Genomic DNA, 27,953 nt, shown 5'->3' with positions numbered 1-27,953 from the left:
GCGGGGCGGGCGCGGCACCTGCGTGCTGGGAGCCGGCGGAGCCGGGCCGGCCCCTCGGCGGTGCCGCCAGACGGCGGCGGCCGGGCTGGGCGCTGCCGGCAGCCGGAGCATCCATCCCCCGCTCCGCTCCGCCCCGCAGCCGCGGCCATGACCGACAACATCCCGCTGCAGCCGGTGCGGCAGAAGAAGCGCATGGACAGCAAGCACCGCGGCGGGTGAGGGGCGGCGAGACCCCCGAGCGGTGCGCGGGGCGGGGGCGGGCTGAGCCCGGCCGGGGGGGCGGTGCCGCCAGACGGCGGCGGCCGGGCTGGGCGCTGCCGGCAGCCGGAGCATCCATCCCCCGCTCCGCTCCGCCCCGCAGCCGCGGCCATGACCGACAACATCCCGCTGCAGCCGGTGCGGCAGAAGAAGCGCATGGACAGCAAGCACCGCGGCGGGTGAGGGGCGGCGAGACCCCCGAGCGGTGCGCGGGGCGGGGGCGGGCTGAGCCCGGCCCGGGGAGAGGAGGAGGAGGAGGATGATGAGGATGAGGATGAGGGGGAGGCAGGCGGGCGCTGACAGGTTGCTCCTGACGCCATTGCCGCGGCACGCCCGGCGCAGCGCAGGATGCAGGCGGGCTGCGGGAGCGGGGACAGCCCCGGCCCGGCACGGCACGGCCCGGCCCGGCTTTCAGCGCCGGAGCCGCGGACACGGCGGGGCAGCAGCGCCCGGAGGGGCCGGGCCGGGCGGGGGCCGTGCCACCGGGGCCGTGCCACCGGGGCCGTGCCACCGGGGCTGTGTCACCAGGGCTGTGTCACCGCGGCCGTGCCACCGCTCCTGCCTGTCCCCGTCCATCCCGCTGTGGCGCCCGGCCCGAGCTGCAGGATCCCCGGCCTTTAGGAGCGCAGCACCACCGGCCGCGGTGTAACAAAGGCCCGGCTCCATTAACTGTATCAGCTCGGCAATACAATATCCTTGGGCGACGTTGCCGGGTGCGCGATCTCCTCAAGGAGACGCGGGGATGTGTTTGTATATTGCCATGCGGGAAGGTAAATAAGGAAAATGGTTTTCCAGTCGTCTTCCATTAGGGGATTGCACCGCGGTTGGTTTGCACACAGCAGGGTGTGCGTGGTGTCCAAGTCACCTGGCTGTCAGCTGTCACAGCATTTCATTCATCCCTGGGGAATTTGGGTTTTTTAAATGTGGCGAGTGATGCTAGCAAAATAAACCAAAATATTGAAAGAAATCTTCACTGTTAGGGCAAGGGGAAATATACACATTTCCCTGTTAAGGCAAGGGGAAATATACACATTTCACTGTTAGGGCAAGGGGAAATACACATGTTTGCCCTGTTTATGTTTTTGGCTGGTGGTTTGTGTTCAGAGTGCTGTAAGTGACACTGCTGCACACAGTTCATTCAGGATTAGGTTTGTTCCTTGTTTTCAGGTTGTCGGTGGTGCTGTGGCAGTAGCAGGGCAGGGAGGTGTGTGTGATGCAGCAGCAATCCCTGTGTCACATGCACTGCTGAGCAAGTGCCACAAGGTGCAGCCACCAAGCCTTTGGTGATGTGATTGAAGGGAGCAGGGAGAGGTGAGGGGCTGGGAAATCCCTCAAAGCTGCTCGAGTGGGTTCTTTCCTGGAGTTCTGTAGTCTCCAGCAGGAGCCTCCTGGGTGTTGCAGTGTGGTTAGTGCTGCCTAGCAGAACCTGCCCTCTGCTAACCCGAGCCATGGTTCATTGCCTGTGGATTCTGCCTGATTAGCAGCCACTGAGAGGCTTTCCAGTGGTGGCAGAACATTCCAGCGGCACGGGAAGGAAGCTTGCCTAGGGCTTTTACTCAATAGCAGTTGAAATAAATTGGATTTGGGGTTTCTGTTTGGCGCAGTAATTGTTTGAGGGTGGGATTTGTCATAGATGAGGAGCCCTTGTTTTAGTGATGTGATCTCTTGGTGTTTGATCAAGTGCTGGATGGCAAAGCACTGAAGTCAAGCCAATCCAAACCAGTGTTAGAAACCATAGAATAAATCACCCAGCAAGACAAGGGGTCCCTGGTGTCACAGCAGAATGGAGTCCTGGGAATCCTAAGCCACAATCAAGGCCTCCTTTCTTCTGTTCCCTCTGAGGAAAAGCCCACACTAAACCCATCCAGTTTATGTTCCTTGATGCCTATGAAAACCAGGATGGGTAAGTGCTGCTGGGCTTCACTTCAGCATAGCCCCAGCTGGTTTCTCCTGGGGTGTTCCCCAGCAGTGGGGGTGAGTTTTCAGACAGATTTTTGTTGGTGTGGTCTTCTGGAGTGGGGAGCAGATTTCTGGTTGTGCATGTCTCTATAGAAATCTTGGTTTCTGTTGAAATAAAAACAAGAAATGGCTGATTCACCTGTGGGGCAGGTGCCATCCAGCAAGGCTTTCATTACCGTCAGCTTCTGGCATGCTTGGAAAGGGAGCCAGGGAGGAGCTGGCTCAGGAGCCTTGCAGAGATGAGTGATGGCTCAGACAACTCAGGCCTGTGCTGGAGAGAAGCCACGAGCTTCAGGAGCCGAGTGGGAGAGTGGGGATGTGAGCACAGCTTCAGAGGGGCTCTTCTTGCTGCCATCAAGGGATGGATTCCCCTGCTGTGCCTTGAATTCAGCCCTGCTCTTCCCAAGGCTTTGCAGCCCTCTGGAGAGCCCTGTGAGCACTGAGGAGGGATGGCAGGAGCTGCAGAGCCCTGCTGGCATGGCAGTGAGCCTGAGCTGCCCGGGGCCCAGTCCTGCCAGGGAGGAGCTGCAGGTTCCTGGAGCACCCTGGGCGCTCTGCTCAGCACATGACACAAGTTCTCCCCTAAATAGCTCGTGGTGTCAGTCCTCAGTCCTGCCAGGCTCCTTTTAAAGCAGCAAACTGCTGTGCTCCTGCAGCTGCTGCCGGGGAAAGGCCTGCATGCAGAGCTGCAGGGGAAGGAGAGGGAAGGAGGAGCTTTACAGGAACGCTTGGTGAGGCTGTGCCATTGTGCTGGCTCTGTTTAAAATGGCAAATTCCATTTCAGAGTCAACAGAGAGGGGTGGCAGCTCCTGCCCTGGGCGAGCCTGTGTGGGTGTGCCTTGGCACTGCAGCCTGGGGCTGGGCTGCCTTCCCACAGCAGGGAATTGCAGGAATTGCAGCTCTCCTGGCCCCTCCAGAGCCACGCCAGCTGCATGGCCTGCAGCGGGAATGTTCCAGAATGTTTCACGTGCAGGTGCATAAAAGGGTGAGGTGGTTGTGCACAGCTCTGGTTTTCTTTAACCATGGAAAATTTGTGCCCTGTGTTTGGAATGATGTCGGGGGGGTTGGTTTGTGTGTTTTTAGAGGTGCCAGGCGCAGCCCATGAGGGTCACAGAAACAAAATCTGAGACGTGGGCTCGGTTTAGAAGTGACTAAATGTGTCAGTGAACTTCAGCACCAATGTGACAAACGCCACCTCAGAACACGTTTGGTTGTAGGTTTGCACACCTACAAACGTGGCACTTTTTTCCCACTGGGTTTGTTTTACATGGGAGTCTTTTTCATTTGATCTTTGTTCTCCATCAAACACGTTACATTTATAAATGAAACCTGCTTCTTGCTAGTGGCTGTTCACCTGGCAACTGGCAGTCACTCTGCTGTGTCCCTGCCTCTCACATCACCTCTGGGAAGGTGGTTCTGTGAGCAAATAAAATCCCAGGTGAAGTGCAGAGCAGACCTGTTCTTCAGTTCCTGCTCTTCGTCTGGATCCCTCTGCAGATTAAGGGCAGCATCACTTGCAGGGCTGAGCTTCAGGTACAGTTTGCATCCTGGGGGATTCTTTTCAGTGGCTGTGACTCTGTTTGAGGATTTGTGAGTTTGTTTCCCGTTGTTATTTTTGCCGAGTTATGATTTGAAATGTGAATTGCACAGTGCTGTATAAGCTGTCTTTATGTATTTTTCGTGGTCTTTCTGTAAGGTGATAATTTTGAAAGCCCATTATTTACCCTCACTTGCTAGTTTTTTATACTTCAAGGTTATTGCAGAATTGTTTTTCAGTCCTTCAGCTGCAAAATGGAGAAGGAGAAATGTTTAGGAACGTGTTCCCAAACTTTTACAGAAACTGTTTACATTTCTGTAACATTGTGATTCCTCTTCTTGGAAAGTGCACATTAATTTTATCAGCGTTTCTCAGCAGCAATGTCAACTCTCTGCTGTTTTTCTACACAATCTTTCCCTTTCCAGGATGCAGTCTTCAGTTTTCATGATGGAAAATGTTTTATTATTCCTACTAATGCAAATAATTCTCTGCCAGAAACTTCCTTCTGTGCCACTGCCTTTGCCCTGAGCAGAGAATTTTGTGGTAATGAAGCAGCCCCTTCCCTCATCATCTGCATCTCTAAGCTGGTGACTTAAAAATAGAGGTGGTAGCCAGAGAAACAGCAGCTCACAGAACTACAAAGTTCTTGCAGGGAGGAACAGATAAATTAACTGGGAAAAGCTGACAGCTCCAGTCAAAAGGACTGGTTATTTAATGGGCACCAAAGCTAATCTGCAAACATGTTTGTGTGTGCTCAGAGTGCTTCGTTTCTGGTGCCCATATGAAGAGGTTTTTCTTTTTTACATTAAGATTATTCAGTTTGCAGAGGAGAAAGAGAAAAGGAGAACTAATGATCTTATTGATTCTTCCCCAGTGAAGTTTAAGACTTCACTGAAAAGTTTTAAATAATTAAAAATTAAGGTAATTGGCTACCTATGGGAGGAGTGATAAACATCTGTCTGGAAGAATGAGCACATGGTTCTGTGCTAGAGAAATTGCTCTGTTCTTACCAAAACTTCATTTTAAACTCATTTCAGCAATTCATGGGCTGTTACTGTGAGCAGTTTTTGTGAGATAGCATTCCTGCTGGAGCTGGCTTTGGGTGGTGGATTGCTGTGCCCACAGGAGGGAAAACACAGCCACAGAGTGCTGAGGGTTAAACACCAGCACGGGGGTGGAGTTGGTGCCTTCAGAACAAAAATCCTGGAATGTTTTGGGGTAAAAGTCAGGATTTGCTGTCAGGATTTTCCTCCCTGGCACAGGAGGCTGCAGCCCTGGGATTCCTGAGAGCTGAGGAATCTCCCCAGTTCCAGTGGTGCAACCTGGGGCTGCCAGTGCTGGTTGTAGCATTGTGTTCATTGGGAATTTTCAAATTAAATATTTTACAGAAGCCTGGTGCTGTAAGGCTGTGGAGGAGACTCCCAGCAGAAATTCTGGATATTCTTTACTCGGGCATCCATGCTCCTGATATTTGCCTTCAAACCTTGCTGGGCAGGAAGTTTTTCTTTTGTTTGTCTAATTAGTTTTTCAGTTTGCTTTCCCTGTAATTCAGGAGCTTGCAAAAACTGACTCCAGCCAGGCAGGGATTTCACAAACCTGTTATTTTTACTCGGCAGATTCTCCCATGCCCTTTCTTGCTTGTTCTTGGAGCTGCATTATTTTTAGGTTGTTTCTCAAGCCCTGTAGTAGCACAGCATTTGTAAATTACCATTCTTACAGCACCAAGTGTGATTGTGGGGGAAATGCTGCCAGGGTCACCCTATTGTAAATATTATGATATAGGTGTGGGGCTATTTTGCTGTTGAGTACAATCCCTGTAAGAGGCCCAGCCTCAAAAATAAACAAAGGTAAATGGTTTCAGCTGTCTGATTGCAGGGACTGGCTGATTTTTCCTAACTGGAAAGCACATTGTGATGAAACAGGCTGGTGGACACCAGGTTTGCTCCCTTGCTCTCTGCACTGAGGCTTGGATTGTTCCTGGCACACACTGGAGAAAATCCACATTTCAGGGCTTGTCTAAGACTCTTCATGAAATAGAATAATGTCCAAATAGTTTGATTAGGCAGGAGTGCTTTTGTGCAGTTCTAAAAGCCTGGGAGAATTCATCTTGCCAGTCAGGCTGGTGGAGTGAAGGGCTGTGCCTGCTCAGGGAGCCCTGCATCACATGGTGACACCTCTTTATTTTTGGAAGCAAAGTTGAGTTTTAGTCCCCTTCTCTACTCAGGGAACTGACTTAACTGGTAACACTTCTTTCTATTTGCAGCCAGCAGGGCTTGAAAGATGAAAAATTAAGTTCTTTGTAGATGGTCACCTTCTGTGAGCTCTGCTCAGTGCACTGTGTGTATCCCTGGCAAGACTTCCAGAGTCTCTTGCACCTCCTTCAGTAATTATTTCTTTGTCAGCTGTGCACTGAGCTGAACTTTTGGGGCAGAATGCTTGAATCAAGAACAGATCTTTGTGGTACACTGTGGAAGGATGGAGCTCTGGAGCTTTAGGGGATCAGTCTGGCTCTGCCAAATGTCGGTGCAGGTCTCTAGGTCTGTTCTTAAGGAGCAAGGGCACTGGCTGTCAGAAAGCAGCAGGGACAGCAGAAAAAGGCCCTTTTTGGCTCTGGGAGGTGGTTTGGAACAGAAAGGCTGTTCCAAGGTGCAGGGAGGATGGCTGGTGCCTCTTTCCTGAAGGGCCTGACCTGGGATTGGTTCTGTGCCTCGAGTCAGGGTTTGTAACGTGGGGCAGGGCAGGGTTTCCTTCACTGCAGCTGCTGTGAGCAGAGCTCCTGGGGCTCCTGGGGCGGCAGGGGTGTGTGACAGCTAGAGGTGTGCTGGAAATGAGCTCACTGATTGATCCGTGTCCCTGTGCAGGTGCTGTGAGTGCCTGAGATGCTGTGGCAGGAGGGAGCCGAGGCCTCGCAGTGTCTGGCTTGGCCACCCCGAGAAGAGAGAGCAGAGGTACCCCCGCAATGTCATCAACAACCAGAAGTACAACTTTTTTACCTTTCTCCCTGGGGTAAGCATGAGTGAAGTTTTTTTTTTCAATGTCCCACCCCACTGCTTTCCCCATTTCTCAGTGGTTTTACAGTAGATAAGTGCAGAGTCTGGAGCTGGAGAAAATGATGGGCTTGTGTTTGGTGGAGTTGATGCCAAGGCTGCCTCAGGGCAGCAGCAAACCAGACACAGAAGTGTCCTGAGCGTCCAGGACTGCTTTAAAACTGCCCCAAGCCAACATTTAGTCACTAGGAAAGCATGCAGAAATGTTTCTGGTGGTTCCTTCAACATGCATAACATCCTCCCTCCTCTTGTTGTCTGCTTTTTTTTTTTAGGTGTTGTTTAACCAGTTCAAATACTTCTTCAACCTTTATTTCTTGCTGTTGGCCTGCTCTCAGTTCGTGGTGGAGATGAGGCTTGGTGCACTTTACACATACTGGGTTCCTCTGGTAGGTCCTTCAAGGTTTATTTATCCAAGAAACGTCTGGTGTTTGACAAAATTTCTTGTGTTGCCTTTTCTGTGGGGTGTAAGTTTGCACCTTCAATCATATTTTTAACTTGTTCCTGGGGCCTGTGCTGTGCATGTTGTGGGGTTTAACTTTCAGTGCAGTGAGATCCCTGCTCAAAGCCAGAAAGAAGTGAAGGGGCAGCTTTGGGACACTGCTGTTAAAATTCATTTCTTTTGGAGCCTGGATCTCCATGCATTTTCCATGAATGACACGTGAGATGACACAGTCAGCTGGAACATGGGAGTATTTTGGGGTGATTATTTGAAGTCTCTTCAAACAGCTGAAACCTAAGTTGAAAATAGCTGATGCTTTTTGAGTTTTATTTTGGGAATCAGGTAATAATTTCTAGGTAAATGAATGAATGCATTTCATTGCTATATTAATTAATTAGAACACACTTTTACATGTATGTAAGTACTAGAAACCTGCAGTTTCTAACATCACCTTGCTCCCTTCCTAAAGTTCCTTCTTGACAGAGATAATCAGTACCTGGTTGCAACTTTCAACACAAGTTGTGAAAAAATCATTTTCTGTGCTGCATGTGTTTTAACTGTCTAGTCTGAGCTAATAGTCTCTGGTAGAAACATGACTTTGTGATACCAAGCCCACATAGAATTGGCTTGCATCAGTTAATTATTTTTTACACAGTGAAGGATGTGATGCAGGCAATTCCTCATGGCAAGAGGAAATGAAATGACTGCTCATATGTACAGAAGAGTAGGACTGAAGCCCTAATCAGGCAAACGTGTAATTATAGCATGAGTAGAGCACATAAATATCTTTAGAGTGTTATTTGTGTAGGTGGAATGTCTGTGTGCACACACATGAAGGCACATGCATGCTCTCTTTATCTGTGTATATAAAAAGGAGTTTGTACAGATTTCTGTATACATTTCCATACAAAGAAATCTCCCAGATGAGTTGTGCTGACTTCAGTGCTCTGAGGTGCTGAGCACTGAGATTTGAGGGGTCTGCCTTACCCTGGGCTTCTCACTCTCAGTTACTCAGCCGTGGGGTGAAATGAGATCTGCTGCTTGCATTCTTCAGGCAAACTCCACAAAGGTTTTCTTGGGGATAAACTTTACAAAGACTCGCTTGGGGGATTACCTTGACAAAGGTGTGCTTGGATAGAGCACCGTGACAAAACTGGAAAGTTTCTGAGGCAGCAAGTGTGTTTTTAAGAGCTGGTGTGAGTTTGGTACTGGGGTTTGCACAGCAGCACATCTCACTGAGACTGAGGACGATCAGCTAGGAAAAGGCAATGCAGATGGTTGTGCTGGCCCTGATAACTGTGCTGTTACTCGAGGCAGATGTGCTTTGCCCCTGACCTTCTGCTCCCTGCTGTCTCCCCGTGCTGTGGCAGGGGTTTGTGCTGGCTGTCACCGTGATCCGCGAGGCGGCCGAGGAGCTGCGCTGCTACATGAGGGACAAGGAAGTGAACTCGCAGATCTACAGCAAGCTCACGGCCAGAGGTCGGCTCCCAGGCCGGGGAATGCAGCCCTGCTGACAGCCAGAGCAGAGCTCAGGCGCTGGGAGGGGGCTCGGGGCTCCCGGGCGCGTGGCTCGGTGGCCACGCTGCCGGGCCTGCTCCTGGGTGGCTCCTCAGCAGGCTCTGGTGGAGCTTGGGGTTGGCTGAGGGGTTCATGGGATGGTCTGGGTGGGAAGGGACCCTAAAGGTCACCCAGTGCCACCCTGCCATGGGCAGGGACACCTCCCACTGTCCCAGGGTGCTCCCAGCCCTGTCCAGCCTGGCTGTGGGCACTGCCAGGGATCCAGGGCAGCCACAGCTGTGCCAGGGCCTGCCCACCCTACAGAGCCTAAAAAGACCCTAAAAAGACTGTGAGGTGTTTGTCAGCAGCAAGCACTGTAGTTCTGAGGACTGGCAGCATCAGCTCCTGCATTTTCCATGTCCATCCCCTTGAGGCTCCTCTCCAGCCCAGGGAGTTTGGAGCCCCAGTTTGGGACTGGACTGAGCCCAGGCTGGGCTCAGCTGAGCCTGACCCGGCTCTGGCCATTGTCTCCAGCTGTGCTGTACCTAACAAAGACATTTAAATTCTCATCTCAACAGTCCAGTGCTGCCCCACTGTGCAGTTACTCCTAAAACGACGACAAAGATGGTGAGGCCAGGGTTTTGTTTCAGAAAGGGAATTAACAGAATTTGAGCAAGTTTTGGTCCTTTTCCGTTTCCAGTTTCTTAGTTATCAAAGTTTATACCCCTGAATTAAGATGCAGTGATATAGGTGTAGTAAAAAAATGCTGCATTTGTAGGAATAAGGCTGCTTTTCAAAGGTAATTGCTTAAGGCTGGATATATTTCACATGCCAGGAGTTATGAGGCAACTCCAAACTGGGGAGTTTGAGTTTCTGAATATTAAATCCCCTTTTAATAACATGTTCTTAGTACAACACTTAAAATGCTTGGCAACCAACAAAAGCCTCATCCAAGAGGGGTGTACTACATCTATTTAAAGATATAAAAGAGTTGCCTTCTGGATTCTATTCAGTGATCTATAAGGGGCCTGACCTCTCCTTTAGTTCTTTTCATATTGCTATTACGTTTCCCATGAATGATTTCCCTCCCCCCAGTCCTTTAACTTTTCTAATTTTTGTGAAAGAAGCCAAGAAGGATTGGCAGCTGGGCACTAGCTGAAAATCTCAAGCCACTGCATTTAACATTAATTTTGTGCAGAAACAGGAATGAGACTGTAGTATAGTTTAGAGTAGAAAAAAATGCAGGAAATTATGATTGTCACATGGTTTGGGGAGAAAAGTAATTTTCTGTCCCTCACTGAATCTCAGAAGTTAATTTTTTTGGAGAGCTGATCATCTTTTCCACTGATTAAAGCCTCAGCTCCTCTGGGAATCACCTGGAAGCAGGGAAGGGCCTGGTGAGGCTGGGGATGGAAATTTGGGGCTTGATTTATCTCACCCCTTTGTACAGTCACAGGAAGGAGCTGTTCAAGGGAGGGTGTCACCAGCTCAGGGGTAGAGGCAGCAAAAATCAGAATAAATTTGGAGCAGCTGATGTCAACAATTAATTGTCAGTGTAGCTGACAGTAGGACTTGGGCTATTTACAGGCTGTTCCTTTTGTTGCTGCTGTGGCACAGCACAGGTCATGCTGCAGGGGTTTGACACTGCCCTGTGCTGAGATCTGATGACAAAAACCTCCATCCTAAACCTTTTTTATCTTTTTACCCATATAACCCATTTCTGTTCCAAAATGATGAAACCAGCAGACTTCTGGAAAACTTTCTTTTTTTTTTTTTTCCAGTGGAAAGCTCTGCATTTAAAGGAGTTGTTTGGATTGTTATAAAAAATAATCAAATTTCAATCCCCTATTCATGAGCCACAAGCCTCCCTGTGTTCAGGGGTCTGTGTTCTGATCTGCTTGATGGAAAGCTCGAACTGTGCTTGCAAATTCCTGGCTTGTTTTTCTTCTCCTGCAGCCCCCCTCCCTGGGTAACACTGCATAATGGAGAGAAACTCCACAGAAAAGTGGGAAGGGACCTCCTACTGAGGGGTGCTACTTAAGATACAGATCATTGGCATTTACCAGCCATAAAAAAACCAATATTTTCCCAAACTCTGCAAGTCCTGCTCCACAGCAGAAGGCTACAAAAGCCAAAAGTTTGGTGCAGCACATCAAACAAACCCACCCTCCTTCTTTTTTATGTTTTAGATGCATTTCACTTGTTTTAGTAAAACTCTGGCTTCATCTTTAATTCCAAAGTAAGTGTTTGGGTCTGTACTTCAGTGCAGCTTTGCAGATCTATTGTGAAATTCTGACCTAAGTGCTCACTTAGGGCAAAAAGGGGAATTTTTTTCTGGCTAATATATTTATTACTTGAAATTATCTGCTTTGTGGTACATCCATCGCTCTGCAGATTTAGTGATAATTTCAAAAACCAAAGGTTAAATTGGAGCAAACTGTTTGCATTTGTTTATGTTTACTTTCTTGTCTTTAAAAAAGATAAATCAGGGCACAGCAGAGAATGAAACAAATACCAGACAAATTTTAACAATATTTTGAATGAGAGCTCAAGACTAGTTCCTTTTAAAAGTGATAAACACCAACTTCTATTCTGATTAACATAAGGAAGTACAAACTGAAAGAGATAAAAATGCTGAATAAACCTGTGTGTATTTACAGGAAGAATTTATAGTTGCACTTAGAAAAACAGGAGTTTATAATTACAAAAATACTTAAATAGCAGAGCAGTTCTGGGAGATGGAACAGTTGTGCTTATTAGCTGCTTTTAAACACATGAGAAAACATTCTGATGTTTAGGTGGCAGTTCCCCCACAGAAAGAGAAGGGAATTACAGAATTCCCAAGATCAAAATAAAACTAATTCGAGTAAATTCTTTATGGGAGCCCTGAGTCAAAGGAAACATCTGGTCCTGGGCCTTCTTAGCAGGACGTGTGGTGCACACTGCAGAGATGTCACCCACGGGGCCAGGGGGGCTGCAGAAGCAGAATTAGCTACCTAAAAAGGGCATCTCATTTATCCAAGAGTTACAAAAACGTGTGCTGCTCAGAAAGGTCCCTCTTTGTTTTACCCCCCAACAGCTGAGCTTGGGAGGGGTCCTGAGCAAGACAAATCTGCTCCAGCTGCTTTGGGTTTTCTCAAATTGGAAAAATTATCAAGTAGATGATACTGTTTTCAGCATAATGATCCCAAAAGCCTTTTATGTACGTAATGGTAGGAAATCATCATGTTACAGCTTTGTCCAGGCATTAATTTCTCTTTTGCAGAATGATTTTTTACCTCGTTAAGGAAAGCCTTACAAAAGTTTGCCTGAACCTGCAGGTAGCACTGCTTCTGCTGACCAGATAAATCCTTGTGATCTTGGAGAGAATACAGAAAATATGGTTAAACAAATCCCCAGCTTTTCTGCACTTTGGGTCAGGAGTGGCTGTGCCCGTGTGGGGAGAGCACTGGGGCCTTCCCCCCTCCCTCTACACAGGAGAATATTCAAAAGCACTTTTTGTTGCTTTGTGAATAACCGTATTAAAAGGGGAGGAAGAGATGTTATCTGTCAGACCCTTTTAGTGTCATAGTACCTAACTTTGTATAGCCCATACAGCAGACTGCCAGGGATGCTTTTTTTGATCCTCTTGGAGTGCAGCTTTTCTTTTCAAGCCCCAGCGTAATGGACTCTTAATCCCCGGTTTGCTTCCTGCCCCGGCAGAGATGTCTTCAGCCCAGCATTTGTTTTGTTTACCTTTTTTTTTTTAACCAAAAACCCTCACAAGTCAAACTGCAGAGTCCGTGAAAGACCTATGAGATATTTGTGAAATGGGCCATGACTGCTTATAATTTGTAGGAATAATTACAGCATGCAAGGAAGTCTGCATTTATTAGCACAGTGATGAAGCATGTTGTTAGGCACACAGTGTGTCACCAAAGCAGCAGGCTGCCCCCAGCCCAGAATGGCTTTCATTGTTAATTTGGAGCAGAAACACTGAAGCATATCCTGAGAAGGATGCTAATGAAGGGACTGCCAGTAGTAAAATCCCAGTGACCTTTGTGCTTTGTGCTAATTTCTATTCCCCCTCCCTTCCCCCTCCTGCTTTCCCCTGAGCTGCTATCTGGCCAGTTAGCCCGTGAATTTTGAGGTACAGTAGGAGTGTTGTCCGTGCCAGGGTGAGCTCCACGTGCCTCCCCCACTTCCACTCAAATCACAGCAGATTAAAGAGGCTTTTGTTGAAATATAACAGACACGTGGAGGCAGGGTTCAAATTAACTGATTATAAATCACTAGTTAGTCTGAGAAGCCAAATCTAGAGCTGGCTAATGATTTGAAATTACTAGCCAATTGTTAAATTAATCCCCTGTTTTAAAGCAACTGGGAAATGTTTGACAGCTGCACAGGAATAAATATTTACATGAATTCTGTAGGACCTGTTCTCTGCTTGTTTGGCCAGTCCTGCCAGAGGCAAAGGAGAAGTGGCAGAGCTGAGCCAGAGGCTGGAGCTGCAGCAGGGCAGGAAATGAGGCTGGATTTTGGATGGACCCATTGCACTTCAGCTTCCAGGCCTTGGCTTGAGAGTCCAGCTTTGCATTTTCAGGCACCTGAGGAAAAGGAGTTGGATTTGATGGTTCCCTGCTGTAACTTTCTGCTCTTGCTCTGTCACCTGCCTGAAGCTGGAAGTGTTTCACTCATTCATGAGTTAAGCAGTACAAAAAGGAGTTTAAGGAGTTGTTTCAGAGTTATGACCAGGGAGTGGCTGGGCTTTCTGCAGCCAGGGCTGGTGTCTAGAGCTGTTACAGGAGGGGTTTCAGCCCTTTTTGGGAGATCCACCCCTTAGTGGGGATAGTGGGCTCAGAAGTCTTTCCAGGGCAGCATTGCCCAGTTCCTGGGTGGAAACATTTCCCATTTTCACCCCACAGTGCAGGGGAAGGAAGGAAGGGAGGGGGGGAGCAGCACACAGCACCCCAAAGCCTGCTCTGCTCTAACACCAGCACCTTTCCTTCGCAGGGACTGTCAAGGTGAAGAGCTCTAACATACAAGTGGGTGACCTCATCATTGTGGAAAAGGTTTGCCTTTATATTCTTCTTCCCTGTGTAATTTTTTTTTTTTTGCAAGACCATAGAAAACAAGATCTTTTGAATTCCTACTTACTTTACAATAGGCTTAGACTATCAGGTGTTGAACACCAGTTTAAATATTTAATCACTTTACAGTGTTCTCCCACCTCAACAATAATATAATTTTCTTTACAAATGAGGGCAAATCTGTAGGTATGCCTATAACCTGTTGTTTTACTTGTACTATAGCAAGATAAAGAGCTTCCCTGTCCTTTCTGTGACTGTTGGACACAGGTTACATACCTGGAACAAATGCAGCAGCATCCAGGTGTTTCTTAGGGTATAAGCATTGCAGTTTTGGGAGACCCAGTGATACATTTGTAGATACTGGTATATACAGGTATATTTCCCACTTTGTACAGCTTTTAATATGTTTTTTTTTAATCCACTGATTTTATGTTTTTCCCATCCACTCTCTGCAAGCAGCTGTGACCTCTAAAACCATTAGCATGAAAATACTCAGTACAAAATGAGAAACTTGGTGGCTGCAGATTCCAGATACAACCTTTCTGCTAACATGGGACTCCTTGAAAGGAAACCAGCACTAGTTTAAGATTTCTTCCTACTTCTAGAATTACTTTCCAGCCCTTTTGTAAACCTAACCCTTGGGTCTGGTCAGTGGGAGCTGGCACCAGTTATTATCGTGCACTTGGAATTCTGCAGGGAAGCGAGTTCAGGATTCAAAGCAAACTGAATCCCAGGCTCCAGGCTGACAAAGGAATCCTCTTTGTGCCTCTGCTGCTCTGGGGAAGGCGCTGCACACGCGTGCAGGGCTGCCTGCACAATAATGGCCTTTCTTCTCCCCCCAGAACCAGAGGGTCCCTGCTGACATGATCTTCCTGAGGACGTCGGAGAAGAATGGTAAACATCTGGAACCAATTGTCAAAATAGCCATTAACCTTTCACTGGTTGTTTGGAGAAAATTATCTTTTGGAAATGTGAAAGAAATAGATAATAGTAAAATTTTAGAGAGAGGGGGAACTCAAGTGGTTTTATGGAGCACCACTTCTCAGGATGTTATACTTTAGTTTTGTTTGCTAATCAAAGAATGTAGGGGTTGAGTCCAGGGTAAATGAATCTGGTTGCATTTTAGATACATTTACTTACTGCTCAGGCTTGCTTTGTTAAGTGTGGGATAAGGAAATGTTTGATCACAAGGATTAGAAAACAGATTAATGGGAACATTTCAAGTGCCTTGAAAAAAGTTTAGCACAGAGAATTCTGGCCCAGTGGAGGGAAAGGAATGTGCTGCAGGAACGTCATCATTCCATTATTAACAAATGCAAATCAAACCCTGTTTCCAGAGAAAGAAGGGTGTGCATGTCCCGAGGGGAGCCATCCCTGAGTGAGCTGTAGGTGTGCCCAGCTCAGGGCTGGCAGGTCCCTGACTGCTGTTCCCATCCCCAGGGTCCTGCTTCCTGCGCACGGACCAGCTGGACGGGGAGACGGACTGGAAGCTGCGGCTGCCCGTCACCTGCACCCAGCGCCTGCCCACGGCCTCTGTGAGCCCCTGCCTGGCACGCCGTGCCCGGGAGCGTGGCCAGGCTTTGCCTGGAAACCTGGGGGTGCTGCACTGCTGTTCTCAGGAACCACTGAAAGGAAAGAAACCACTCCTGAGGTTGCTTTCCTGGGGCGCAGATAAGTCTCAGGTGTCACCCCGGGAAATGCCCTCGGGGCACTGCTGCCCCAGGTGTGTTTTCTGGGGGACTCCTGGGCTGCAGTAGGTATCAAGATAATTCTAAACCGTGCCAAGTAACTCTTGGTGAGGTATTCTGGTAAAAGTGCTGTACATTTAAGCTGTGGCTGGCTGGTAGGAGCTGGTAGGGCTTATGGATGTTCTGTTTGACAGGACCTACTGCAAACCCGCTCCTACGTCTACGCAGAAGAGCCCAACATTGACATACACAACTTCGTGGGGACCTTCACCAGGGTGAGTCTGCTGCCAGGGCCTGAAATCAACCTGGGAGTCACCAGGGGTTATAAAAACTCTCCATCCTGTCAGAAATCCTGTGCCAGCTCGCCCAGCATCCCTCCCCAAACACCTCTGTGGACTCCTCTCATCCTCTGCTCTTTTCCATTACTGACAAGTTTGTTTATTTTTCTCTTTTTCCCATTGTAGGAGGACAGTGACCCTCCAGTAAATGAAAGTTTAAGCATAGAAAACACCCTGTGGGCCAGCACAGTGATTGCATCAGGTAAGGTGGAGACCCATGTAACATTATTTTTGAGGGAATATGTTAACAATTTTTAAAGGTATTTCTGTGATGGAATAATAATTCTGTCAGTTGGAGAAATTAGCAGTTGGAATGAGGTTTCCCCCTTGTCCTAACACCTCTGGGGAGCTGAGCTGACATCTAATTGCCTCTTGGACATTCCTAGATGAGAAAGAAGTGGAGTGGCCTTTGGGGCCCTTCTTTAGCATCTAGGAGCAGAATAGCACTTAATTGCTCTGCACATTGACATCCTAATCTGTAACAGAAATGGTGTCAAATGGATTCTGGGAACAGAAGCTGAGATGAAAGATTTCCAGGTAAGTGCTTCCATTGAGTTTGTCCTATATACTCTTAAGAAAGGAAAAAAATCAAGTCTTTGGCAGATTTTGACTCATATTTACGATAAACTCCCGAGGCCTGAGATTAATCAATGCCCCCCTGAAGGGGCTTGTCAAAGTAAAAGCCTTGTTCCTCCCTGCCCAGTGTGTTTGCTGGGCAGTGGCTGGAGGAGAGTGCAACTCTGGAGTCCAGCTCTGGAGTTAAACTTGTCAAATGGAGAGACTTGACAGTGCATTTGCAAATATAATTTCAAAGGGTTTATGCAATTGATTCTGTTTGAAATGGCCATAAACCAACTAGAAACACTCCTTTTTCACAGATCAGTGTGTCCTCAAGCTTCTCCTAGTCCTGGCAGGTGCTTCCTTTCATTTTGACTGACTTATGAATACAATACTGGATTTTGTTTCTGCTGTGGTAGTAACAAATAGCATGTTGTAGGTTATTTCTGTTAGGAGAAAATGGGGATATTATTTCTCTTCTGCTGTGAGTGGAAGCTGTGGGGTTGTGGTGCCATCTCACTGGGGCAGCCCCTGTAAGGTGAAGCAGAGCAATGTGTCTCTCTCCATCTGCTGCAGGAGGGCTGGGTCTGACTCTGACTGTTTGCAGTGGATTTGGAGTAGCTGTGCCATCTGCTGATCTGAATTGTGATGATCTTACCACCACCTGCCATCTGGCTCCAGGGATTTGTTGTTGGTTTTGAGTTTGTTTTTTTTTTTCAAAGGAATGATTCTCAGCATATTTTTAGAAACCACCTCTCTTGAATCAGCCTTATTTAAAAATAAGTCACCTGCAGCTTGTTAAAACTGATCATAGGTGAGAGCAGGGGAGCAGTAGAGCACCAAGTAGCAATGTATTGGCAGTAGTGCTTTTTTTAGAGTTGGTTTTCTCCATTTTTACAGACTCCTAACACTGACCAATTGCAGCTTTTAAGTTGCTGATGGTAGACAGTTTTTCTTCATGGCTCTTTGCAAAGTCTTTAGGAGAAAACCCATAGAAACCCTGTAATTTATGGTGCTGAACTGAATTATGTTTCTGCAAGAAAAAAAATTGAGGACTTCATTGCTCTCAGCTCTTTAGCAACTGTGGGACAGAGCATTGAAATTCACTGATGGGCTCCCAGCAGCTCCATCTGTTCCAGGAAGGTAGGAGTTGGTATGATTCACTTTGTGGTAGGAAGAGTATTTAGATAAAAACTTAAAGTGAATTGTAGATTTTAAAATAAGGTAATTCTGTCTTTGAGCTCTGGAATTCATTGGATTTGCTCTGATTGTTTCAACCTTTACCAATAATAACCCTAGCCCAGAGCTGGTTTAATTTGGACACACAATGAAGGTTTGGTGGAAGGCAGCACCAGAGTGAGATTCCAAGTGGTGGGAGGAAATCCAAGAAATCCTCCATCCCTACCAACTTTATTTATAGTCTGGAGAGACAAGTGGATCAAAAGGGGGTCAGGGAAGGTAGAGCAGAGCTGGCTGCTCTTCCCATGAGCTGATGGAGTCTGTGATGCTGCATCAAGTCCAGCCCTGAGCCTGAATTACTGCCTGGGAGGATGTTTGCTGTGCCAGTCTGTGTTTTCATAGGTGTTGTGTTGCAGATACCAGCTTCTTGAATTTCTGGTTGCCTCTGAAATCAGCCTGCTGAAAATGCTCTTCACCTGAGAAGTATTTTTATGGGGAAAACCTTTGTGTGTGCAGGTACTGTGGTGGGAGTTGTCCTCTACACGGGAAGGGAGCTGCGCAGTGTCATGAACACCTCCAACCCAAGAAGTAAGGTATGGTGAAGGAACAGGTTGGTAATAAATAACAAGGGTCTGAAACGGGTCATTTTTTTAAAAGAAGAGCCTTCCCAATCCATAATGTGCACACTGTAGGGACAACCTGATAGGAATAATTCATATTTTCCAGCGTGTGATTTAAGATGCCAGAACAGAACCTATTTCCTCTGGATTTCTATAGGATTTTTTCATCCTATTATATGTATGTCCTGACACTTTTTTCAGGTTGTCAAACACTGTTTTATATGTTTATAATGAGACAGTCCCTGTTAGAATAGAAAAGCTTCTTTGGTTGCATTCTTCCATTGTAGAAGACAAGGTGCAGGGATTTTTACACAGCTTTTGGCAGCGTGAGCCCCTCACACCTCTGCATCCTCTGCTGAGCTTCTGAGGGATGGAAATCTCATTTAATAAGCTGGCAAGAGCATTGATTATAAATTTAAATATGTTTGTAGTGTTTTAAAAGAAGAGAAGCTGACTAGTGGGAATGGCTCTTTGGGTGGAGTGGCAGCTCCCTTCCTTTGTGACTATTGCCCTGAGCTGACACCTTCATCTGCGCGCCTGAAATCTCTCTCTCCTGCTCTTCTAGATTGGCCTCTTTGATCTGGAGGTGAACTGCCTCACCAAGATCCTGTTTGGGGCTCTGGTGGTGGTGTCCCTGGTCATGGTGGCCCTTCAGCACTTCGCAGGCCGTTGGTACCTGCAGATCATCAGGTTCCTGCTGCTGTTCTCAAACATCATTCCCATCAGGTGGGCACAGCTGGCAGTGCTCCCAGCACTGCACTGCCTGCTCGGGCACCTGAGCTCTTACCTGTTCCTCATCTCACAGCTCAGCAAGGCCACGAGTAGAAATGGAGTTAAAACATGAGAATTGCTTTGTAGTTTCTGCTGAATTTGTTCAATTTATTAACCTGTTCACTGGCTCAGGCTGTGGATAAGACATTTAAATTCTCTTCTCAGTGTTTGGAATACCTGCTGGAACAGAGCAAAAAATGGAAAAGGAGGGTGTTTTATACAGAATGTAGGGGAATGCATTTAGAGGGCAATGAAACTTTGATATGAAGTTGTACTGTATTAATAAGTACATTAGTAACTTACTTTGGGTGCAGGATGGGATTCATTTCAGTTCCATTTTTAATCTGCTCTCTGGTATCCATCACTGTCCCTACTCTTTCCACCTTCCCCTCAAATCATATCTGCTCTTCCCATTGTAATTTTGTCATCTGTCTTTGAATGGCAGTGTAATTACATTGGCCACCAGAGCACTGACTTTGAATAAACTTCTCCTGAAACTCTCCTTTGGCACCTTAGGTTCCCTGTGGAGCTTGTCGTTCTTTCATTGCACTGTGGCAGTTCACGAGGATTTTTTCTAAATTTTATCTGATACTTTTTATTTTCCTTTTTCTCCCTCCTCCTGTGCAGTTTGCGTGTGAATCTGGACATGGGGAAGATCGTGTACAGCTGGGTGATCCGCAGAGATTCCAAAATCCCTGGCACTGTGGTTCGGTCCAGCACCATCCCTGAGCAGCTGGGGAGGATTTCCTATTTGCTTACAGACAAAACAGGTACTGGTGCAGAAAATACAGCTTTGACCCATGGCATGTTGTTTGGATTTTGTTAAGTTTTTAGCCAGGAAAAGAGAATAATGCGAGATTTCTCTGGACTGGAAGAAATATACATTTCCTGTCACTTTGACAATATGATTTAATCAGTTTTTGAAAAAATCTTCTGCTTCTTTTTGTTCTGAATGTGCTATAAGGTAGGACAGGAATATTATGCTACTTGAAGGAATACTTAAAGCATGCTATTACAACAAAAGCTGAGGGTAAAAATAGTATTTAAATCAACTTTTTAGAGCTAGTTCTCAAAGCCAGGTTAGGATAACTTACATATACAGGCAGAAGCTGTCTGCTGCTGTCCTTTGAAGCTGAGCTTGAATTGGAGGCCTGGGCTGTGATGGAAAGCTTGGTCTGACATAAAATCCTGGTCCCACTGAAGTAGTTTCCAATTGTTTTGGTTCCGGTGGGACCAGAACTGTTCCTGCAGCTCCTGCTGGCACTGCCTGTGGGGTGAATCTCACTGTTATTTACACACCCCCACCTCCCAGGAGAAGCAGCCCTCAGGTCTGTTATTTTGGGTTTTTGCCAGCCCTGGCTGTGCTGGGAGTGGCGCGGTGGCGGGTTCAGCTGCTGGCCCACGTTCAGGTTTCTGTGCTCGAGGCACAGCAGGACAGGAGCTGTGCTGGGCTGGGGGGTTGTTCCCACTCCGTGGTGCTGTTTTCCCAGGGACTCTCACCCAGAACGAGATGGTTTTCAAGAGGCTCCACCTGGGAACGGTGGCGTACGGCCTGGACTCCATGGACGAGGTGCAGAGCCACATATTCAGCATTTACACACAGGTACAGCCAGCTGCCTTCCCTGTGCCCAAAACTGCACAGCACTGGGGAATTCCTGTGGTGGGGATCTGCTGATGAGCTGCTTTGGGGAAAGCCTGAAGGTCACTGGATGCCTAATTAACAAATAAGGTCATGATTGTTCGTTATGTTCTGTGGGTCATTTCACATCATGTGCAAGTGTGTCCTCTTGCTGAGTCTAAAATAACTTTTATTTAGATATCCAGCTATCTCTTTTCTTTCTCCTTCCTAGCATTTAGTTCTTCTCTTGGTGTTGAGACCCGTAAATGGCAGAACTGTATTTAAAAAAAAACAAAACCAAACAACAACAAAAAGCCCCCAGACTTCAGCTTTATTTGTTTATTTGCCTTCATTTTATACTGAATCTCTAGAGAAAACTTGACTACTGATTAATTTTTTTTCCAAAGTGCCCAGTATTTGTCAGGAGCATTTGGGTGACTGACTAGTCCAGTGTGTGAGCAGTGACTGACACTTCAGTTGAGGGTTTGCTGTTGGATTTTGGCAGCAGTGCTGATGAGCAGTGATACTAAATTTGAAGATTTTATGAATCCTAATCACTAGTGTGGAAAATAACATGTGGAATTACCCTGGTAATGGATATATGTCTCATAAAACTTTCATAATTACCAGGTGAGATTCCTTATAATGAGAAGCATTTGCTGGCAATGATTCATTTTGAACTGTAGTTCTTATTCTCTGTTCTTATTTTTACCATGTTGTGGCCCTTTGACCTGGAAGTGAAACTTTTGTCCTCTTGACACTAAAGGTTAACAGAGCAGGAAACTGGATCACTGTGTGTCCCTTCTTCAACTGGGATAATTTAGTAATTGTGCAATTATCTGAAGAGTCCCATTCTGATACTAAAAATAGTATTAAAAAATAAATGAATGTAATTAAGATTTTCTAGCTCCTTGCCAGTCATCTGTTTTGTGTTTTCACCAATTATATTCTCTTGCACATGAAACCAAGTGACTCTAAATTTCCCAAACCACTGGTCCTTTGTGGAGTAAAAAAAGTGGTTTCGCTGAGTCTTTTGAGGCTGGCGTGTCCCCCTTTGGTGGATTTGCAGCAAAGGGGCTTTTTCTTGGTGTACTGTCCCAAAACTTCAATCTTTTGTGGCCTTACAGCAGAGTGCTCCAGGGCTTTTTCTTGGTGTACTGTCCCAAAACTTCAATCTTTTGTGGCCTTTCAGGAGCAATGCTCCAGGAGCTGAGCTGCACTGGGGTGTTCCTGGGGTGGCCTGAGTGAGGGGGTGGGATGTAGAAGTGTACCCCATGTTGACAGACTGACAGAACTATCCTTTGTCCCCCAAAAAAGGAAAGAAGCCCAGAAGTTTCTCTTGTCGATTAGGTGAAAAGCCACCTCATAGGACCCAAAAGACTTCACCTCAAACTTAAGGGCAGCTAATTGGATAGAAGCCAAAAAGTCCCGCCTGACCATTTGGGTAGAAAAAGAAGAGAACAAAGGAACTGAGGGCTTTTGTGAGGTGTTCTACCAGGAGCAGATCTCTTGTACCTGGCTGGGTTTTTTCTGTTTGTTATTTTGCCTTTTATTAAACCCTTTTGTCTGTAACACTGCTTATTTCATGCCCCCAAAAGCAGCTGAGCTATCTTGTGTGTTTATATATTCCTCCAAGAGCTTGTAAGACCTGGCTCGAGGAAGAAAATATAACAGTGGGAAGAGCGTGCCTGCTTTGTGGGGACACAGGCCTGCACGAACTGAACCAAAATGTCATATTTCCCTGCCAGTAAGAGCGTGTGGTGTTGTCCCCTGTCCCCAGCAGCCGCAGGACCCCCCGGCCGTGAAGGGGCTGTCCCTGGCCACCAAGGTGCGGCGCACCATGAGCAGCCGCGTGCACGAGGCCGTCAAGGCCATCGCGCTGTGCCACAACGTCACGCCCGTCTACGAGTCCAACGGCGTCACCGACCAGGCCGAGGCCGAGCGCCACTACGAGGACTCCTGCCGGGTGTACCAGGCCTCCAGCCCCGACGAGGTCAGTGCCGGGCCCTCAGGAAAGCCCTGCTGGCTGTAAAAAACCCGCGGTTGCTTGGGGGAAGGGCTGGGGGTTAGCAAATGTCATGCCGGGTGTACCAGGCCTCCAGCCCCGACGAGGTCAGTGCCAGGCCCTCAGGAAGGCCCTGCTGGCTGCAAAAAACCCGTGGTTACTTGGAGGTTAGCGGATGTCGGGGTCAGCTGTCACTTGTCTCTGCCCCAGCATGGGAAAAGGTGGTTCTGGGCAGGCCGCACTTTGAAAATGAGTCTGGACTCTTGCTTTTTCGGTCTTCAGTTGAGTTTATTGTTCCTTATCTACAAAGTTTTTCTGTCTGTCCAGCCGAGGTCTGATCAGCAAGACAGCCAAGGGCACTCTCCCCCGCCCACGGGGTGGTTGTCTCTTTTATAGTGAAAACGACGTATTAGATATTTACCTTCAATTTCCAATACTTTTCATCCTTGTTAGCAAGTGTACCTTCTCCACAAACCAATCCACACATGCCAACATCATCCTGAACATGGATGCCAAGGAGAGGAAAGAAGGAGGACAGGGCACGCCCAAATCCCTCCATCTGGGGACTCCTGACCCCCATGTACAGGATTCCAAAATCCCTCCATCTTGGGAATCCTGACCCCCATGTGCAGGATTCCAAAATCCCTCCATCTTGGGACTCCTGGCCCCCATGTACAGGATTCCAAATCCCCCTGTACAACATACAAAACCTCCCGTACAGTGCATTAAAATCTGTGTTTTACCCAGTGAATATCATCCCCTCGCCATTCAAACTTGAAATTCTCTCAGCTCCTCATACTCAGGTGTCATTTCTTTAGAAGGATCAAAGTCAAGCCACCAGGCACTTTTGGCAACATTTCAGGGCTTCTGAGCCCTCCAAGGGTTGTCTCAGTAGCTCTGGACATCCGGAGTGATGTACTGAGTTCCCACGAGCAAAGGGGATAATATTGTAATGGGTTTGTTGCTCTGGTGAGCTGGGAGTGGGCTGTAAGTGCCCTCTCAGATGTTCTGCCTCTCTGCCTGGAGCTCCAGGCTGCTATCTGGCTGTTCTGTCAGCCTCTGCATCACAGAATTTTGTGCTTGTTTCTGGACCTTTTGTTCTGGGTGTATTTTTCATTTCAGCTCTGGGAATCCCTTTGACCACGTTTGGTAAATTATGAGCAATCTTATCTTGTCTGGGGGAGGACAGCTTGTAGAAGAGGGTTGGAATGCTCCCTCAGCTCTGTTCTGCGAGGTGTGTGACCTTCCAGAGCTGGGAAAAGCTGGAAATCACTGTCAATCACCATGGCACATCCCACGGGCAGGTGGGCAGAGCCAGTGCCCAGGGTACTTCTGGGGAGGGAGTGACGTGCACAGGCTTATTGGAGAGCAGAGCTGGGCCCTGCCATTCTCTGCCAGCACCCAGTGCAGCCAGGGCTGTGCAGGTGGCACAGGGGGTGGAAGCTTTGGGGCTCTCCAGACACTCACAGGAGACTTTTACTGAGCATTTAGGAGATCAGGTTCAATGCAGCACTTACAGTTTGAGTGCTGTTTGCCACCCCCTGCAAAATCTGGGAAATACAATTCTGTGACAAATACAGGAGGAATAAAATGTGGTTTCATATATTGGTTATGCTTCTTGGATACACCTTTTAGTGCAACAAAAGCAGCACAATTTGTTTTCTATTAATTAGTACAATTGTGTTTGCTCTGTGCTGGAGGGACACTGAAGTTTGAGAATCCCACTGACGGTGTGAGATCAAATCACCCTTTTGACTACATTCAAAAGGTTCTTCCATGTACTGCCTCAGACAAACCAGCTTTGCCTCTGATAATAACCTTCCCACCTTTGCCATCAGAAGAAAGGCTGGCTTGCCTCTTGCTGGAGAAAAGCTTTACATAGAATTGAGTGCACTCGTTGGAAGCCCAGCTGAGTGAGGATTTTGGGGCTGTTGAAAGGCTGGCACAGAGCTGGTTTGCACATTTACATACATTCAGAATATTCCCTGTAGTGTTTTTCTCCCAAAGCAGGCAGTTCATTTGTTTCATTTGTGTTTATATATATTCATTTTCCTCTGTGCATTTTCCAAAGGCTGCGTTTCTGCCGTGCCCCCTGCATGGCTGGGCTGCAGTGAGTGCCAGCAGCAGCTCCTCCCTGGGCAGGGTGAGGGGGTCCTGGCTCACGGGCTGGGGCAGGGCTGCTGTCCCCTGAAAAGGCAGTGTACAGAAAGCAACTGCCTTTGCACTGAAACGAGTTCCAAATGATTTCCAGATGGTCATTTTTGTCATCTGTATCTAAGTTGGTTTTTTTTTTCTCCTAAAGCATTTACAGGCAATTTTTGCACAGATTTCTGTTTATTTACATCTATACTGTGGTATATAGTGAAGTCAGTGATTTTGTCTTTTATTTTTACTCTTTATACTGTTCTGTCTTTAAAATATTTACACAGCAATTTGTCTGAAATACCCAGGGGATATTGTTTATTTGTTTTACTATAGCATGATAACTAATCCTTCCAAGATTATTGTTTAAATTCTTTTTTCCTTGCTTGTGATATCTTAAGTAGAGAATTACAGCAGGTTCAGAAATCAGATATGCTTTGCTGCACTGAGGAAATCTTGTCTGTAGGTCTTGGATATACAAATATTATTTAGCCGTGCTCTGTATGTCATCCTAGATGGTACAAAATGCAGGAGCTACACAAGTGGAGCCCTTGAGAAGGGAGTAATGCTGTTAAATAACATTCCCTGTAGGGGAATGGCTTGGGACTGCTGTTAAAGCCAGCCTTTGAAATCCTATATCAATAAAATATTGCCATGGCAGGGAAGGTCAGTTTATGAAATGAGTACAAAAACTTGTATTCTCTTTACTTTAACAGCAAGGGTAATTTCTACCAGTTGGCATAGGATTCATTTCCTGTAACAGAAAGCAGGATTTCCTAAATTTGTTTCCTGTGCACGCTGCCATTTAGAAGTCTTGAAGTATCTTTATTCAGATATCAGTTACAGCCTTGGGGCTCTGCGAGCCAGTTGTCAGTTGTAGCCATACAGTAACTAACAGGGGAAATGAAATAGATATAATCTGATCAGAGATAAGAGGGCCTGGGATTCCTGGGCAAACAGTCTTTAACCCTGACAAGGGCGGCAGCTGCCAGGACATGAAAGGGTGTGGGATCAATTGGTCTCTGCCTGCTGTCTGCCTGCCTGGGCAGCCCAGAGGGGACCCTGCCGAGCAGCTCATGGCACACAAGGATCAATTTGTCTCTTTAGGATGAAATTTATTAGTCGATATTCACTTCAGTGGTGGCTTGGGTAATTTAATTGTCGGGGAGAGCAAAGTTGGAGGGTACTGTGCTGGGCTGCTGTGCTTTGAAATGCTCAGATCTGTGTCAGGCCTGGCCTGGCTGGAGCTGCAAATGCTGGCAGGGACTTCATTGGTTTCCCTCATCAGTGAGCATGGGCTCCCTTTAACGTGTTTGAGGGATTTCCAGCCTGCTTTTAATTGTTCTTCCTCTAAGCTGTAAATACACTTCTGCATCTTGAATATTTCTCATCTTTCTGCTGTGGCTGAGAGCACCTTGGGTTTTAGAGGGGGCAGAGCAAACCTGTTCTGTCTGGGAGAGAGCTGGGCTGGGCTGGGGAGCACATCCCAGTGCCCAGACACTGCCAGAAGAGCTGCCAGTGCTTCTGCTGCCAGGGGTGCTGCTGTCCCCTGGTGCCACCTCCCACGTGCTGCTCATCCATTTGCACAAGGCTGTGCTTCCAGAGCTGTATGGGATGGCAGTGGGTGCTGGCAGGGAAGGAGGGAGGAGGTGTCTGTGCAGAGATCTTTAATACACCAGGCTGGAGCAGAGATTTGTTCCTCTGTGCTGGCAGGGAAGGAGGGAGGAGGTGTCTGTGCAGAGGAGATCTTTAACACACCAGGCTGGAGCAGAGATTTGTTCCTGTATGCTGGCAGGGAAGGAGGTGACTGTGCAGAGATCTTTAACAGGCTGGGCTGGAGCAGAGATTTGTTCCTCTGTGCTGGCAGGGAAGGAGGGAGGAGGTATCTGAGCAAAGATCTTTAACACACCAGGCTGGAGCAAGGGTTTGTTCCTCTGCTCACCAGCACAGGCAGAACAGCCAGGGCTGCACACGCTGAACATCATGCTGGGAATAATTCCCAATCATTATTTATTAACCAGAGTATTAGAAAGCCAAGCTCCATCTCTGCTCTGGGAGGCTGCTAGGAGGATTATCCAACTGCACACTTTAATGCACTGAGCATGGCTTGAAGAAACTTTGGAGAAAGATAAGCTTGAAAGAGCCTTTGATTTGTCGTAATCTTTGTGAGTAAGCCTGCACAAACTTGTTAATATTAAGCCAAATATTGATTCAAATTGACTTAAAGGTCTTTCAAGGCAAAGCCAACTCAATTACTTTTTTTTTTTTTTGTAATCTGACAATTTAAGACTACTTTATGAAAGGAAAAGTTTGGTTTAGGTTCTCTTTTAAGCTTTTGGATGAAAAGGAGCCGAGTTCACAAAAGCTTCTTCAGTTAGTCCCAATTGTATCAATTCATTAATAAAATCTCAGTGCAAGTATTTACAGGTTCTGATTTTATTTGTATCTCTTGTATGTTATTTTCCCAAAATCAATTTCATTTTTAACTGAGGTTTTTGTGGTCGCTTGAGGCAGTAGAGTCAGAACCTGAAAGGCAGAAAGGATAATTAACCTTCAAGTCGACAGCAACCATGTGCCCAGCACTCTTGTGCCTTTGAAAATGTCACTGTAAAACACTTCCAGCATTTCATGTCTGTTTAGGGAAAGTATCCCTTGATCCTTTCTGGGGCCAGTGATAGATGGGCTCGTGTCAGCTGCTGCTCCATCTGTTACTGCCCAGACAGTTCTGAGTTAAATCTCAGCAAGCTCGGGCTGAGATGGATGTGTCAGCTGAGCTGGGCACTCTGGGGCATTCTCAGGGAAGCAGAATAAAGGCTTTGGTCTTCTGAAAGCTTGCAGGGAACTCAGTTTTATAGGTCCTGAAATAGTAGAGGCTGCAATCAAAATGATGCCCATCTCAGTTCAGTTAAATCTTGAACAATCTGTGGTTTTTGGGAGTGTGTTTTTTGTTTTTTGTTTTTTGGGGTTTTTTTTTTATGTTTAGGGAGAAGGGTTCTCTGCTAAGAAGTGTCTGAGCCAGCCTTCAGCTGTCTTGCTGATCACTGCAGAATTGTTGAAATTGGTTGATGAGCTGTTGCTACTGAACACACAGAGAATACCACAGAGCTCGTTTTGTTTGGGTTTTTTTAATATGAATTTTTAATGTGCTGCATTAGTGTCTCTGGCTTTGAAATTGTAAATGCAGGGTGAGTGTGTTGTTTTGAATTCTTAATTTCGCAGACAGCAAGC

General features: G+C 47.0%; 1 protein-coding gene across 3 annotated transcripts in view; it reads left to right on the top strand.

The window, feature by feature from the left end:
• Positions 1–21: 21 nt before the first annotated feature.
• Positions 22–27,953, top strand: part of ATP9A (ATPase phospholipid transporting 9A (putative)) — a 48,228-nt gene continuing 20,296 nt past the window's right edge. Inside the window, exons 1-14 of one of the 3 annotated variants that reach the window (XM_039719341.1) lie at positions 22–215; positions 6,616–6,760; positions 7,074–7,187; positions 8,611–8,719; positions 13,730–13,788; positions 14,649–14,700; positions 15,247–15,341; positions 15,689–15,769; positions 15,959–16,034; positions 18,086–18,162; positions 18,755–18,915; positions 19,588–19,730; positions 20,451–20,563; positions 22,359–22,571. In XM_039719341.1, coding sequence (XP_039575275.1) covers positions 148–215; positions 6,616–6,760; positions 7,074–7,187; positions 8,611–8,719; positions 13,730–13,788; positions 14,649–14,700; positions 15,247–15,341; positions 15,689–15,769; positions 15,959–16,034; positions 18,086–18,162; positions 18,755–18,915; positions 19,588–19,730; positions 20,451–20,563; positions 22,359–22,571 — 1,506 coding nt within the window. In that variant the 5' untranslated portion in view covers positions 22–147. Of the gene's footprint in view, positions 216–284; positions 438–6,615; positions 6,761–7,073; positions 7,188–8,610; positions 8,720–13,729; positions 13,789–14,648; positions 14,701–15,246; positions 15,342–15,688; positions 15,770–15,958; positions 16,035–18,085; positions 18,163–18,754; positions 18,916–19,587; positions 19,731–20,450; positions 20,564–22,358; positions 22,572–27,953 lie in introns of those variants that run through there. The other 2 variants (XM_039719342.1, XM_039719340.1) reach the window with 2 other exon arrangements.

This window comes from Passer montanus, unplaced genomic scaffold (assembly GCF_014805655.1).
Source record: "Passer montanus isolate IOZ18808 unplaced genomic scaffold, ASM1480565v1 scaffold41, whole genome shotgun sequence".
Classification (NCBI taxonomy): Eukaryota; Metazoa; Chordata; class Aves; order Passeriformes; family Passeridae; genus Passer; species Passer montanus.
This window is presented reverse-complemented; position numbering and strand designations above follow the sequence as displayed.